The sequence below is a fragment of the Psammomys obesus genome, unplaced genomic scaffold, assembly GCF_907164565.1.
Source record: "Psammomys obesus unplaced genomic scaffold, mPsaObe1.curated_primary_1811, whole genome shotgun sequence".
NCBI classification, from domain to species: Eukaryota; Metazoa; Chordata; class Mammalia; order Rodentia; family Muridae; genus Psammomys; species Psammomys obesus.
The window spans coordinates 4,468,127-4,483,993 of NW_026591450.1; the positions used below are offsets into that span (position 1 = coordinate 4,468,127).

Here is a 15,867-nt window from a genome sequence, read left to right on the forward strand (position 1 = left end):
TATTATTCTATCAGAACCAATGTCACAGAGTTTTCGGAATGGAACCTGGAGGCAGAGGAAATCAAACAGCAGTGTGACTATGGGCAAACAGAACAATGCAAGGTCATTGGCTTTAAAGGGGGAGCCAGGAGACCAAGCCTTTAACAGATGGGCCTCTGGTGGACAGTTATCCAAACTACAACACTCACTCTTTTTTTTTTTTTTCTTTTTCCAGAGAAAGAGATTGTATGAACCTTGTGGAGCTTCCCAGCAAGGCTCAACCCCACTGAAATCAGTTCTTTAGGAAATGCTGCATTGCCAAGCACTTGTAAGAATGCTATGGCTTTCGGCTGAGTTCTCCTTTCATGGAGAAGCAATGACAGATGAAAGTAATTTCTCATCTGCAGAGCTTGTATTTTATACAGAGAACCTCCCTTTGGATTGAGCACAGAGTGCCAACTCAGTAAAGCACTATTCTTGGTGCTATTTCCTTGCCCATGAAAGCCATAGCCCCAGAGGTTAAGGTGAAGGGCCTTCCTTGGTCAATATTCCTCACTGTCTGCCTCTGTGCTACACTCATTACTTGGGTGAGGAAGCAAACTATATGAAGGTGGATTTACTGCTCAGAGGCCTTGTTTGTTTGTATTTCCAGCGCCTCTCACAGTAGCATGCCTGTCACCTGCGCACAGTGAGACCTCAGTTAAGACTGAGCACTATGAAATTTTGGGGCAAAAGCAGTAGAGAAGACACAGTGAATTTTAGGGAGAAGTGAGATGATGAGACTAGTCCTGTTTCCAACGCAACCAAATTAAATGTCATCAAACTTCTTTTGGTCTCTTAGGTCCAAAACGAAATTTCTCTGGTTCCACAGATGGCCACATTAGCCATGGATAGCTTAGATATTGTTTGTATAGATGGGCTCAATAAAAATTATTATCCAAGGCAGAGGAGAACAGTAAAGAAAACACTCAGCACCTTTACATTAGTTCTTGTAGTAATTTTATTTTATAAGCATTTCATATACAATGCCTCATTAAAGACCACATCTTAGCACAACCTTAAAGCATTATTAATGCGCAAAATTTTTCCACACCAGTTGTTACTAAGTTTAAAAGCAGAAAATTGACCAACGGATGAAAAAAAAATAGTAATGGTAAAAAATTGAAACTACAAAGGTCAGTACCTTTTTTCCCAAGTGGAATAAATGATGACGATAGACATCTCTTTTAAAAGATGAAATTCAGCTGGACAATGAAATACAGAAACTAAGAGCCATATGTGGTGCTGCAGGCCTGGAGCCGCAGATACTCAGGAGGCTGAACGGAGACAACTGCAAGTTCAAGTCCTGCTTCACCACAGTGAGTGCTCTCATCACCCCTCAGGGCTTTAGGTCCCTCTCAGAGGCCTCTTCCCGATTCTCTGATTTCTCTCCTTCCTCCAACCCAGGCAACTGCCAGTCCCTATATGTTAGCAGCGTTCACCAGAATATGGGCTTTTTAATTAGTGGAAGAGTTACTATTATACAACTTACTGTTTAGCTCTCATAAAAGAATGTAATAGGAAAAAAATGAAATGGAAATGTTTTGTGACACACAGGACAGTTACAAGCATAATTTCCAGAATGTAAAATGATTAATGCACCCCTGAATTTCCACTTGTCCAACAGCAGGGAACAGGGACAGTCCAAAGAGTCCAAGAGAAAACAGACCCACTTCTGGGATCCGCACAAACCCCAGAGTGGAGGCTCTGGCCTCTGCTTTTTGCCTGCTGAGCCTCACGGCTGGTCTCTGATGGCGCTGCTGTTCTGGTCACTACCAGCCACCTTTCTCCACCACCCTTCGTGTGTGGCCCTCACAACGTCAGTTTGCATGACTTCAGTTTGCACCATTTACATGATTTTAGATATACTCAAGTCATCTCTTGGTTTAGCCTTTTTGACTTTTTTTTCCTTCCCTGCTACTAAGTGTTGTAACAATATTTCCAAGTTCAGTTTCTCAAGAGAAACATGTAATTTAGCTTCGTTCGCCTTTTGAGCCAGTGTGTACTCTATAGGTTGCTTGCTGGTCAGGATATCCACCAGGCACTTTTAGATCTGTGTTTGAAGAGCAAGAACCCCCCACAGGAGCTGTAAGCTGGGGAGCTGTGCCCAGGAAGGGTGTAATACAGCATGCACAGTGCTTACCTGTCACTAGCAAACAGAGCACACGGGAACTAGAAACTTACTAGTTTTGTGACTCCCAGTAACTTTAGAGAATCAGAGAGGTGGCCCCGGGTAACCTCTCTTAACTGTAATTTTCTCACTTGAGATGTGGTTAAAACAATACTGTAAGGAACTGGCACAGTATGCAGTGCCCTGGAGCTCTCTGCAGTGGCGGTATCTATAACAGCTTAACAGAGATAGAAAAAAAAAAATCTACCTGTAGACCAGTATATCTCACATAGTCTGTGTCAGAGCCCAAAGATAGGTCACCCAAGACGACAGCCAGCCAGAGAGTTAACTTCAAGGATGTCCAGCCCCACAGAGAAATTTGTAATGCATTTTAAGATAGATACCTTAACATTAGTTGAATGTTCTAACAAAAGAATCCCAACATTCTAATCTTTTTCTTTTGTTTTAGTTTTTCAGACAGGCTGGCTTTGAATTCATGACCTTCCTGCTGCAACCCCAGTGTGTGTTCCTATTATAAGCACGAGTCACTACGCTGGCAAACACTGTGGTATTAATAGGGTACTGATCCTATAGGTCATATAGGCTTCTCCAAATAGCAACCTCATAAAACATACGCTGGAATTCATAGTACCATCTGGAAGAAATACTTCCTAAGGAAATAATGGAAAAGGAACACTTCTCTTTGTGCAGGTATTTATAGCTTCCTTTTTAGTTCAGAGGCTTTTTTGATTTGGAACTAAAAGAGGTGAGATGATTTTTTTCCCTCTTAAGCTGTGTGTTGGAATTATTTTGGAGCTTTTAAAAAAGCATTCATGTTCCATGCCAGAGAGTTGGAGTTAATTGTTCTAGAATACAGCCTGATCCTGAGTATGTGTTTAGAGCTCCTCAGGTGAGCCTGATAGGGAGTTAGGAAGGAAATTTGCTCTTGCCGATCCCTGTCTAGGGAACTATGAAAACACAAGAGCCAGAGAGGCCAAAGGCCTCTCAGAAGAGCACGCAGGGGTGATGGGTGAACTAGGTGAAAACTAAGATGCACCTACCTCCTCTTTCCCTGTGCAAGCCTGCAGCGGCCATGCACTCAGCCTTTAAATGTGGAGGGGCAAACAGCACACCCAGTAATGCTGCTGAATGGAGGACTACGGACAGAATAGAAAGAAATGCTTGCAGGTTGATGAAAACCGCAGCGAACGGAGGTCGTTGCTGCTGCTTTTACAGAGCAGCAGTTGTTGCTTCTGGAACAGTTGCCACCTTTGGGGAGAGCACAGTTCTCTCTTACCTCTCTCTGATCCAAGAGAGGCAAGTCTACCTGTTGGAAAGGAGGGTTCTCAGTAGCCAGGACTGACAGAGGGTGAACTAGCCATATGGAGCAGTTATGAATCCACAAGGGTCTTCCCCCCACTTTAACCATTTCATAGAGCACCATTCTGTAGCATTAGCCATTCTCACTCATCTCGAGAACTTTTCCACCTCCGCCAGCCAAAATTTCATCCCCACTAAACGTACCACTCCAGCCCCTGGCAAGTGCCATTCTGCTTTCTGTCTCTGTGAATCTGACTCTTGTAGGCTTAGGACATGCAGTAGTCTGGCTGGCTCGCTCCATCACCAGCTCTGGAGACAAACACAGGGTAGATGGTACTGAAAGCCATTCTGATCTCTTACTCATCTCTTGATCCCGTCCCTGGCTGCCTCATAGTTCTCGTTTTCCCATCTCTAAGTAGTCCCTGATTCTTTATCAAATGCCCATTACGTGTCAAGAGCTATGCTAGATAGATACTGGGAGTCTTACAAAAGGCCAGCTTCTGCCTGCAGGTAAGTCACAGTATAGGAGACAGAAAGATAAACACGCTGGCTATAGATCATTGATGAAATTCACAGCCTAGTGGAACTGGGGACATTTTCCCAAAGGGGATGACAAGGAGCACTCATGGAGTCGAAGTGAATCAAGGAAAGAAGTGTTCACCGCTAGGAGAAGCTAGGCAAACAGAGAGGAGTGTCACATTTGGAGGAGCTGGGGCGAGGATCCAAGATGTCTGTGACCAGCGCACACTGTATCTGAGGAGCACAGGATCTGAAACTTCAAAACTGGTGAGTGGAGGAGCTGGGGCATCAAGTCCGGGAGCTTGAGGAATTGCTGTGGGTGGAACTGAGGGGCGAAGCGGAGAAACAGAGAGGGGTGGGACTGCAGGAGGATGCCTGTCCGATGGCCAAGATCCCCTAAACTGTGTTAAGGAGGGTGTCTGGGAAAGCAGGGAGGGCCCCAGAGAAGATCTAAGGGAGAGGAGATGGAATGAGCTCTGCCTGTACGCATGCTCCGTCCCCAGCTGCAGCCCTGAAGCTGCCTTGACTTTAGACCTGGTTTGCTGTACGTAGCCATCACACTGCCCAGACTTTTTGACAGTGGGCGTTAGCGCTGATGCACTTTGTAATGCTTTGTAATCCAGGCTGGCCTCTGCCTCTCCGAGCGCTGGGATCACAGGCTTGCACCACCGCGCCCAGCTGCCATCATTCTCAAAATGCAGCATTTTCAAATTTCCTGTCTGAAAATTCAAACCTATTGTCTGCTGGCACACATTAGTTAACAATGAGAGAGAAACATTACAGCCCAAGTTAAGCAAAGATCCTGTGAGGACCACAGGAAGGGGCGTGGGGTGAGGAGAAAGAAAAAAGGAAAGAAACTGAGCAAACAGCTGTGTGGCTCACTGTTCTTACTGCAAGAGAGCACAGCATTCACAGAGCCTTTCATCTATCTGTGGAGGGCAGAGGGACGTGGTGAGAGTAGGGTATGGATCAAGGTTAAAACAGTGCAGCTACCTTCTCATCCATAGGATACATTAGGGCATCTTAGGCTATAGGTGATTATGGCTGGCCTGGGACTTGGGACCTATTTGTCATTTAAGATGCTGCCCCATCCATACTAAACTCTGCCTCCAGAAAATGTAGTCTCGGGAGAGATGTGTCAAGGCTGGGGTTTGGATCAAGGTGGAGGCAGACGCCAAGGTCACTCCTTCACCTCTGCATCAGTGAGAGCTGCCATTAGTGCTGCTGACCATTTCTCTTCATGCTTGTGTGTTTTATCAGTCTCTGCCGACTTAACCAACAATCCCAGGCAGATGCATGTCAGCAACCAAGGGTTTCCCTCCTCGATCAGACATGGAGAGCATGGCAGTTTCTCTCGGTGTGTTTCTAGGAAGGTTTAACTGGGCAGGAAAGACTTACCTTGAATGTGGGTGGCACCATGGCATGACCTGGGGTCCCAGACTGAGGGAAAAGAAGAAAGCCAGCTGAGTACCAGCATGCATCCCTCTCTCTGTACCTGTCGCCACGCCTTCCCTCCGTGATGGACCACGTCTTCACTCCATGATGGACCCTCAAGCTGTGAACCAGAGCTGCATTCTTTGAGTTGCTTTTCTTGGGTATTTTGTCAGAGCAGTGAGAAACATAATTAACATGGAGGGTTTGGCAAAGTAAAGGCTCCTGTGATGGAAGAAAGAAGAAAGAGAAAGAAATATAGGCAGCAGAAAAGAGTAGGAAGAAATTAATATTCAAATGCTTGAGAATTCCACAGAGAACCAAGGTCTCTATCCAACTGTTTGTGCTTGTTGGTGGCATAGAATCTACTCCAGGGATGTCGCAGTAGACCGAGTCCAAGGGGACGCTGGGACCCTGACTTGTCACTCACCTGCTGGTGCTGGACCATCACGAGCTTGCCCTTTTCCAGGACCACTGACCCAGAAATCCTTTCCTTCTGCCGAGTTTGGAGGGAGCTTGCTTGGGCCATTTGTAGCCTGCAGAGCATGATGGAAGACTGCGTTGGCTTCATTTTGCCACTGCTCAGATAACTAGCTCTAATTTTAGATCTAGATCTAGTTCAGAACTGGTTCATTTAATAACTAGGTGAAATTTGGCTTCTGATGAGAATTCTGGGCCCTGTCCTCCTGCTCTTCCCCACTCCCCTTCCCTATTTGCAACCCACAGCCTTACATGGTAACACATTTCTGGATTATTTTTGGCGACATTAGATCAACAACAACAATGAAGGAGCATTTTAGAGGTGACATGTCAACCCCAAGCAGTTTCCTTCCTCAGAACAAACTGTTCCAGATCAGCTTATGCGTGAGGACAAAGTAGAAGTCACTTTCTAGATCGAAAGCACAGAAAATGGATCCAGAGACAACTTGAGAAAGAGCGTGGTTCTAGATCTTTACAGTAGTGAAGTGGTTCTTGAAGTCATTCAGTAAACAGTAAGACTAGGCATCAGATACCTGGGCCCCACCTCCAAACACACACCCACACACACACACACACACACAGCAACTTTAAGCTAGTGAAGGGGCATGGCAGTTATCCTACAATAACAGGTTACTCTAATTGCAGCCTTCAAAAGAGCACACTGAACGACCCAGCTATGATTTTTCTTCTGTTTAAAGGATCTTCATTGGAGAGATGTGGGTTAGCATTTGGGAAGTTTTACCACAGGACCTATATCAGTCACATGTCTTCCCCTTTTCTCAGCATAACGTTAGAGTCCCCCTTTATTCCTAGCTTGTAAAGGTGAGGGGTTCTTTTAGGTTTTGCTTTACGAAGCTCTAACCAGGAATCGCGTCTTCCTTCTGCACTGTACCCTTATTGCGTCACGTTACCTACGCCATCATAATGTAATCATTCCTAAGGACTCTCCCCATCCTACAGTGTGCTGTGTGTGCCTCAGTGAGCTAGCAGGGCGTGGCGCGCGGATGCACGAATCCCCAGGCTTTCTCTGAATGCTTTATGAGCCAAAGTGAACAGATGCAGATTTTTCTTTTTGCATGTTGTTGACATGTGAATTTTAGTTGTGAATTAAAATCCACAACCTAGGAAAAAGCTTTCTTAATTTGAGGCAGGATTTAGCTCTTATTTGTTTTTCTCACATTTCATTCCTTAATGATTCTTCTTCCCCTACCCCCATGCCTAGAGTAACAATCTGCTACTAACTACTTCGTGTCCTTCTGCATGATGAAAGTGAGCAGGCAGAATGCTAGGGGCCAAATACAACTTGTGTATTTATTTTGTCTTCTAGCTACTCATTATTTCATACTCAGAAAACATTAACATCCTTCTAATTTAAAGAGAAAACTGTATATCTACCTTAAAACTAGTTATTACCTTAAGAAAAGAACTAGCTAAAATTTCTCTCTCCCTCCCTCTCTCTCTTTGTAGGTCTTGAAATATAGACAGATACTTAATTATAGAATTAAGTATTTTTTTATAGACAGTGTGAGCACAGTAAACTGCATCTGCAAAGAAAAATCTCTTGGAACTACGTGAGGCAAATCTACTAGCTAGAGTTCTTTTTAAAAAACTTTTAATCGATTCTATGTGGATTTCACATCATTCACCCCAGTCTCTCTCATCTCCCTTTCCCCTCATATCTTCCCTTAGCCCTAGCACCCTCCCCCCAAACACACACACAACAACAACAAAAACAAAGCATAGGAAACATCTCATCATAGAAGCTGTGCTATGTCACAGCATGTCCCACAGTATAGCCCTCTGTCCACACATCTTCACTTGCAAATGTTTATAGTAAGGAGTCCTTGGTCTGGTCCAGGATCTCTGGCCTCTGTGACACCATCTATACTGGATCCTCAGGAGGACTCCTCCCAGTTATCCTGTTGTCCTGTGTCACAGAGATCCTGAAGCTCTGGCTCAGCAGGACTGGCCCTTTCACAAGTCCCAACCATTCAAGGATGACAGAGAGTTTGGAGTGGGCCAACTCGGAGCCCTGGAGCTGGGCCTGGGTGTAGCTGAGCCGACTAGCATGCCTAGAGTTTTTCCTTTCATGCTGTCTTTTCACCTCTGTAGCACATGTGTTACCAACAGCACACACAAAGCCATATCTTGGCATTAAAATTCCATGAGGTCCATTTTGAGGATCGGATTCCTACACCTGTTTTTAGCTCTAGACACAAGCCACTTGTGGCATTGCTAGTTTAAATATAAAGCAATAAGGTTACTCTGGACACAGCCCATATAGCCCTCTATTTAAGTCCTCTATCTGGCTTCGTCAGGCCACACTCACTGAGCCATCAACCTAATGCTGCTACCCGTGCCGCTTCCTGCTCTGCTCCTCTGCTCTGGGCTTGGGACTCCCCTCCCGGAGTGCTGCTATATTTATCTGCCCTCTTGGCCATAAAAGGCTGGCTGTGGGGCCCTGACATTCTGCTGCCTGACCACATGCATTATTTTTGAACTGGCACCCAGAATCCTGCCTCTAGCCCTGCCTCTTAACTCCTCTCTTGGATTCGGCCTCCGGTGGGTCTTCATTCTCTCCTCCTGCTCCTCGGTGGCAGCAGTGGAACGTCCCCCTGGCATCCCTGCCCCAGAAACTGGTAAGTGTGACACAGAGGCCGCAAATGTGCTCGGTAGTTTAGTTTACGTCTGGTCTTCACAGCTCGGCAGGGAATAACAGAGGACACTCTTGGAAAGGAAAGCAGAGCAGCAGGGTGCCTGCCTGGGCTGGTGGCAATTTTGTCACGCCACCATATTCTTTTGGAAATTAAGCTGCTGTTCCTACAACTATAAGATCATATTTGTCTCAGATTCAACTCAAGGACTCTCCCACATCACAATTCAGTACTTTGGTTGAAATCTGGACTGGATGAGGGACAGGAGTCATGAAGAGTTTTCCCTTTTCTGCATGCTTGCAGTTCTTCCTTAGTTCATGATTCAGTGACTTTGCTCAGAGAGAGAGAGAGAGAGAGGGGATGAACTCCTGTGTGTGTTGTGATATTTCTGACTTGAGAGAGACTGGGTAATAGTGAGGTGGCACACTGGGCATGTGGCCCTTGAAACTATTCCCTTCTGTAAGTAATTTTCATCAGCTTTTGGCCTCTGCTGCCAGTATTAGAGCATTACAGCAAGATTACAGTCATGGAGTTAGTATTTCTTCCTAACCTCCCAAATTATTTCTAGGTAGAAAATCTAGGTTTCAGAGGCACAGAAGACAACAAAACCACCTTTATTTGTAATCAAATCTGGCTGTCATGTGTTGCACTGAGCCTGGCTCACTTAAGGAAAGAGCATGGTTATTCACCAGTCAGCACTGGTGACTGTTGACTGGTAACACATGACCCCTGCGTACTAAATCATAGGTATTAATAAAAGAAAGATACTTGGGGCAGATGATAAACAGTGGAAAACAGAATTGGGACAAGACATTGAGAAGATTTGTTTTGTGGGAACGATAGCATTGAACCATCTGGGTAGTGATGTTTAAATGAAAGATCTTTTTTCTTGTAAGTCACTCTGATGGCATCATCACAGAAACTTATCTGATACATCACGAATTCTAATACCATCCTAGACTAATGTATCCTAATGCTTTTATACTATAAACATTACCTAGTCCTTATTTATTAAGTATAATTCTGCATATTTAGTAACAGAAAAAGCAATCTATTTAAGGGTTGAAACAGTTGCTTGCTAGGAAACGCCATGCAGACTGGTGTTTTCCATGGGACCTAGATACATATTTCTGGAACAGAGTTTACTGGATTTTCTTCTTTAGAGAGGACATGTTCACTTTTTAAATGGCTTAAATAAAATTTAGTTTTAAATATGACAAAAATTAAAAAAGATTCACTCCTCACTTAGGATCTTTAAGCAAATCAAGGTTAGAAAAAAAAACCTTTACTTGAAAACAGCTTCATAGTTTTGAAAAGAAGAGTATTTTTTGGAAACCTAGAAGGAGGTGTCTATAAAATTATGACTTACCTTCATTTGCCATGTGATTGACAGTGTTTTTTTTTTGTTTGTTTGTTTGTTTTTTTTGTGAACACAGTATTTACAAAAGCAAATGTGAGGGCTCAGAGAGTAAAGGCACTTCTCACTCAGCCTGATCCCCAGAGCCGATGCTGACTTGTCCTCTGACCTCCACGTACATGCTGACACACATGCAACCCCACCACCACACACACACACAAAATTAATTAATTGATAGCTAGACAGATAGGAAGCTCAAGCTCACACTGCCAGCCGCCACACTGAAGCCTGACCCTTTCTTCTTCACATAGTGTGACTGGAACTCTCCATATTTTTATATAGAATATACTCTTTCTGGTTTGGAAGTTGCTGTTTGAAGTGTTTGCAAGATTTTGTATGCATAAACATTGCCAGTCCCCAAGGTTTAGTTTCAAGGCTTTTCTGTTGTCACTGTCATCTGTCTCCCCACCTGAGAACAGGCATCACTGTGCAGTCTTAGTTGATCTGAACTTGCATAAACCAGGCTTGCCTCAGACTCATGGAGATTCACCTATCTCTGTCCCCAGAGTGCTGGGATTATAGGTGTGTTTCACAATCCAGCAATCTTCTTGAGTTCCAGTTTCACCTACATGCTGCTGACTCCAAGATTTAGATATTCATCCTATACTAGTACCTTGTACTTTAAATCCACACCCCTGCCTTCCCACATAAAACCTCAGCTGCAGGGTGTAGCAGGTACCTCAAATGGAGAACATCTGAGACCAGGTTCTTGCCTTTTTTTTTTTCTTTCTGTCCCAAGATGGTGTTTTCTTTTCTTCCTCATCTCAGATAATGGCAACCTCAGTCTTCTAGTTAGTCAGGCCAAAAACCTTGGCAACATTTCTTTTCCGCTCTAATGGAGAACGCCCAGTGAGTGCCATGGGTTGCAACTTCAAACCGTCTGCAGAGGTGGAGCCCTTCTTCCAGTCCTGCTGCTGCCACTGCTTTCATTAGCCTGAACTACGGAAGTGACCTCTGTGTTTCTCTGTGAGAGCCAGGAGAACCGAGGTCAAGGACTAATAGTTTGACCCACAGGAATGTATTTCCTTACAGCCTGGAGCCTAGAAATCCAAGGTCAAGTGCTGTTAGATTTGGATTTTTTTTTTTTTAAGATAAAGTTGCTCATCTAGAGGAACCAGGTCCAATTCCCAGCACCTACATAGCAGCTCACTGCCATTTGTCACTTCAGCACCGTCTTCTGTTCCCCACGGGGGCCAGGCACATACATGGTGCACAAGCGTAACATGCAGACAGAGCATCAAGACACATAAAATAGTAATAAAGGTAAAACAAGGATGAGCTTCTGATGGCTTGTAGATGGCCCACTTCTCCAGGGCTTCCACATGGTGGTGGCTCTCCTGTGGGCACACACTGTCCTCCATAGGGTGATCACTCTGTCAGAGGGCACTGTCCTCAGTTCTGTGTGGAGACGGATCCATTTGCTCCTCCTCGGTGCTTGTTCTCCCTCGCTGCTTCTCCACGGACCCTCTGTCTGGGGCACTCTCTCCAGACAGCCTTTTGTTCAACTGTCTCATTGAAACAGTCTCTGATGACGGTGCTTTAACTTGCATCCTGTCTCTTACTTTACCCCATGGCCCACGGTGCATTCTAATACACTTCACACCTATTAATTGCAGTTATTAATTGCACCTATTAATCACAGTATAATCCACAACTACTGATTCCGGCTCTTGCTGATCTCCTACAGAATGCTCAACGCTGTTGAACATTGGACAGGTGGAGTAGGATTTTTGTTTTCTGTTTTGTTTTTCTCACCTGTACTCATGCTGGAATAACTTTTGGCTCACAGCAGGTGCTCATTATTTTTTAAATGAATACCACATTATTTCCCATAATTCCACATTCTCCTAAATGAAGCATGCATCAGAATAGAAGGCCAAGGGTATTAGAAATAGGAGTAACGGAGTATTTGAGAGAAAAGCACAATAGCCATGAGGAAACTCTGCTCATCTGTTCTAGACAAGAAAGAGCAGACTGCATAGTGGCAGGAGGTGCCTGTGTGAGCCACCAAGGGGTGGTGAGTACCCAGCTAAGCTGAACTCACATCCTTCCCCTTCACTTCTCAGAACGATTGTTGTGTGCATGCTTACGCATTGGTTGGCATGAACTGTTCTTCGGGATGGTTCAGTAAGGAATGGTTTTCTTGCAGGTCGCCTCCCTCCACTCTAGGGCACACGATGTCTCTGCCTTTTTATCAGAAGTCCCACCAGCACTATGACCTCAGTTACCGGAACAAGGACCTTCGCAGCACCATGAGCCACTACCAACAGCAGAAGAAGCGCTCTGCCATCTACACCCACGGCTCCACCGCCTACAGCAGCCGGTCCTCTGCAGCACACCGCCAGGAGTCCCAGGCCCTTACTCAAGAGTCTGCCGCCTCCTACCAGCGGCAGGCCACGCAGGCCTACAGTCTTGGAGCGGCCCAGTATTCTCAAGGGTCTGAAGTCAGCCGGAAGACAGCCTCAGCCTATGATTATGGCTATTCCCATGGGTAAGTCAGGGGCAGCCCTCCAATCCTGGGTTACATATCTGAATAATAGTCTTTCCTGTCTTCTTAAACACATCCACCCTGTCAGACCAAGCATGGAGGGAGACCCAGGCCCTGTGTCTTACCTTTCCCCGCTATGGTCTGTTTGATATTTGCAGAGCTTCCCGGTCTCACTGGAGAGTCTTGTTCACATCATCCGCCCTGGTGATAATTCTAGAAGCAGGAAGTTTTGGTTACTCTGGCAGCAGCAGAGCCAGAAAACATTTTGACACCCAGCAGATTTCCTGGCTCTCGAAATGTTTCTGCTTAGATTAAAAGCCAATTCAGAATTTAAAATTCACAGGTCCCAGGGAACTAAACTACGGCAGAGGAGCACTGGAATCTTTCAATGTCTGAAAACCAGTGCTCAAAATTCTGAGCCATCATTCAAGCAACAAATTTCTTTACCTGAAGATTTTATACAGAAGCACAGCATTCTCTCAGTGAGCCTAGGAATGAGTATAGGCTGTGCCGAAACAAAACACAAGGAGGAGGCCCATGCTCTTAAACAAGAAAACTATGTTAGGATGCTAGAAAGAGCAAAGCACAGATGAAGGTCTGTTCTGCAGAGCAAACACATACTCTCATTTCCTTGGCAACAGTAAAGTTAACATAAATGTGAACTATTATATCTAGAAATTTTCCATTTGGATCTGTTTGCTGGGGTGGGGGTCAGGGTTGCTTTTCTGACGGAGCTCTTACGAGTGACAGTGGGAAGTTGCCTTCTTTTCAGAGCTACTCATTTAAGTGTACGTGTGCCTGCATGAGTCTGTATGTACCATGGCATGCAGGTGCCTGAAGATCCTGGAAGAGAGTGTTAGAGCCCCCCAAACACTAGGTGGTTTCAGGTGGTTGTTGTAAGCCATGCGATGAGTGTTGGGAGCAGAGCCCGAGGGGAGCCGTGACTGCTAAAGCCAAGGCGGCAGCTCCAAGACACTCCATCTGTCTCAGTACCAAAGCATGTATTAGTCAGGGTTCCCTAGAACAGAACTGATAGAATGTCCCCCCCCCAACACAGGCACATGCACTCGAACACATACACACTTATTTACACATGCATACATAGACAGATAGCTATGAGATTTATTAAAGTGGCTTTTAGGCTGTGGTTTAGCTAGTCTAACAATGGCCATCTGTCAATGGAAGGTCCAAGAATCCAGTGGTTGTTCAGTCCACAAGGCTGGAGGTCTTAGCTGGTTTTCAACATACGCCCAGATCCTGAAGAAGTAGGTTCTAATGCAAGTGTAAGAACGGACTTGCCAATGATAGTGAGAGCCAGCAGGCAAAGAGCAAAGGCTTCCTTCTTCTGTATCCTTTATGTAGGCTGCTAGCAGAAGGTGTAGCCCAGATTAAAAGTGGATCTTCCTAGTGACAAATTTGGAATTTTGGTTTCTTTTTATAACACAGAAATAATATAGGAAGATGCTTTTGTTTTAATCTCAGGTGTGGGGATATGGGGCTGCTTTGCAGCAGCTGACTATGATTTGCCTAATGCTCTAGCAGGGGCGTGGTTTTGCCAGCTTTGATTGTGTGATGTGTGGAATTCTGGGGACTTTTCAGACGGTATATAAATGCTGGGGACCCAAGAGATGGGGTGGGTTGTTGGTTGCTGTTGGATGCAGTTGGTTGTTGTTGGATGCAGTTGGTTGTTGCTGGTTGCAGTTGGTCATGGTTTGTTAAGTAGTGGTACACAAAAAAGGAACAATAAGAAAATGAAATTCGATATCCTGATAGTGAAGGTCGAACTTGTCACAAGGAACTCGACACCACTAATCGTCAGGAAGTGGTCTAACAATAATGTCACCCCCTTTCCCACCCCTGACTTTATTCAGAGCTCTCTTTCCTTTTCTCTCCACCCATTTTTTCCTCTCCTATCTAGTGTTAGGGGGTTGAAAGGTGGAAGAAAACAGGTGGAGAAGGGTGAGAGAAAGAACCCACGAAGTAGCAAAGTCCACTTACAGATCTTCCCACGTCAGAAGATCTGGATTAGAAGTGGATCTTCACACTTCAGTGACTTAATTAAGAAAAAAATTCCTCACAGGTGCACCCAGCCACTTGGGTTTTAGCTAATTCCAGATGTAGTGAAGTTGACAACCAAGAACAGCCACCACAAATCCACCCACCCTTTGTCAACTTGACACACAATCTTATCCCCTTACGTCATGCTTAATTTCCAAATGAAAACACAATTACACCTAGAATTATGCAACTATACCACATAGCACTGTAAGTGCATTATATAGTTAACCAGGTCATAATTGTGCTTGACCTGGCATGACTATCTTTTGAACAACTGCAAATGCTTTATAAAGTTTAGAATGGGTGAAAATGTACCTAGAGGGACATTCTTTTAATATCTCAAACCTAAATATGATAACCACTAATTTTCTCTTAATTGATGTTGTACTGATGCATTTATCATTACCTGATTAAAAAAAAAAAACTGAGGAAAGGAAACACAAATAGCCTTACAAACACTTTCTTAACAAACATGACAGAAACACTCACGTCAATAGTATTCTTTGTTTCTGCAACTGGTCATGGGATCTTTGCTGGTATTTGTAACTACCTTCTTCTCCTACCCGTTCTGTATTTCCTCTACCCTTAGCAAGAACCTCACCCAGCAGGTCTCAGTGTAGTTCTAAACAGAAAATAGTGATTATTTTGGATATAAAAAAAGAAGTGTTAGAGTAAGTCTTCAATCACTCAGCGGTGGCTGCTCTGACATGGTACAATGGAAGCTTCCCTGGAAGAGGTCCCGTAATCCTACAGTTGGCTTAACTGTGTTTGCTTATCTAGCCTGCTGTGCTTGGTAGATTTTTGTTTCCTCAGTCTGAGGCAATTTTTATTTTACCGCTCTTAAGAATAAAATATTTAAATAATAAATGTAGTATTTTAAGTCTTCCAAATTTCAGGTACAAAATGTATGCCAAGGCAACTGGAAAAAGTATCTCTCTCTGGGCATACAAAAGGTTACTGGGGAAACAATGTTCATATGAGTCACTGTGGAGGAGGCAGAGATTCCTAAATCCTTGACCTACAGCTGTCAGGTTGTCGGTGACAACGACCTCGAGGGTGCTTCTGGCAGGTTCAGTGACAGAGCCAGAGGCTGCTGGGGTTTACCTGGAATGTATGATGGCAACACTTTGAAATTCCGCTTAGAACAGGATCACTTTGCAATCTCGCTTTCATAGGTCTCAGGTTATATTCTGCCATGGGATATTCATAAGGTTCTCGTGTTGGCTGTAAAAATGGAAATAGTGTCACTGGGGAGAATCTATTTTCTTTTAGCACTTACTTCAAATGAATCGCCTTCCAAAGGAAAGTTGGGAGGAATTAGCACCGTGTGTGTGTGTGTGTGTGTGTGTGTGTGTGTGTGTGTGTGTGTGTG

At 44.6% G+C, this 15,867-nt stretch overlaps 1 protein-coding gene across 1 annotated transcript in view; it reads left to right on the plus strand.

Annotated features, from left to right (window-relative positions):
- Positions 1-8,448: 8,448 nt before the first annotated feature.
- The window catches only part of Myom1 (myomesin 1), a 103,233-nt gene continuing 95,814 nt past the window's right edge, over positions 8,449-15,867 (plus strand). Inside the window, exons 1-2 of the mRNA XM_055610186.1 lie at positions 8,449-8,517; positions 12,099-12,440. Of these exons, the coding sequence (XP_055466161.1) occupies positions 12,127-12,440 (314 nt within the window). The 5' untranslated portion in view covers positions 8,449-8,517; positions 12,099-12,126. The remainder of the gene's footprint in view (positions 8,518-12,098; positions 12,441-15,867) is intronic.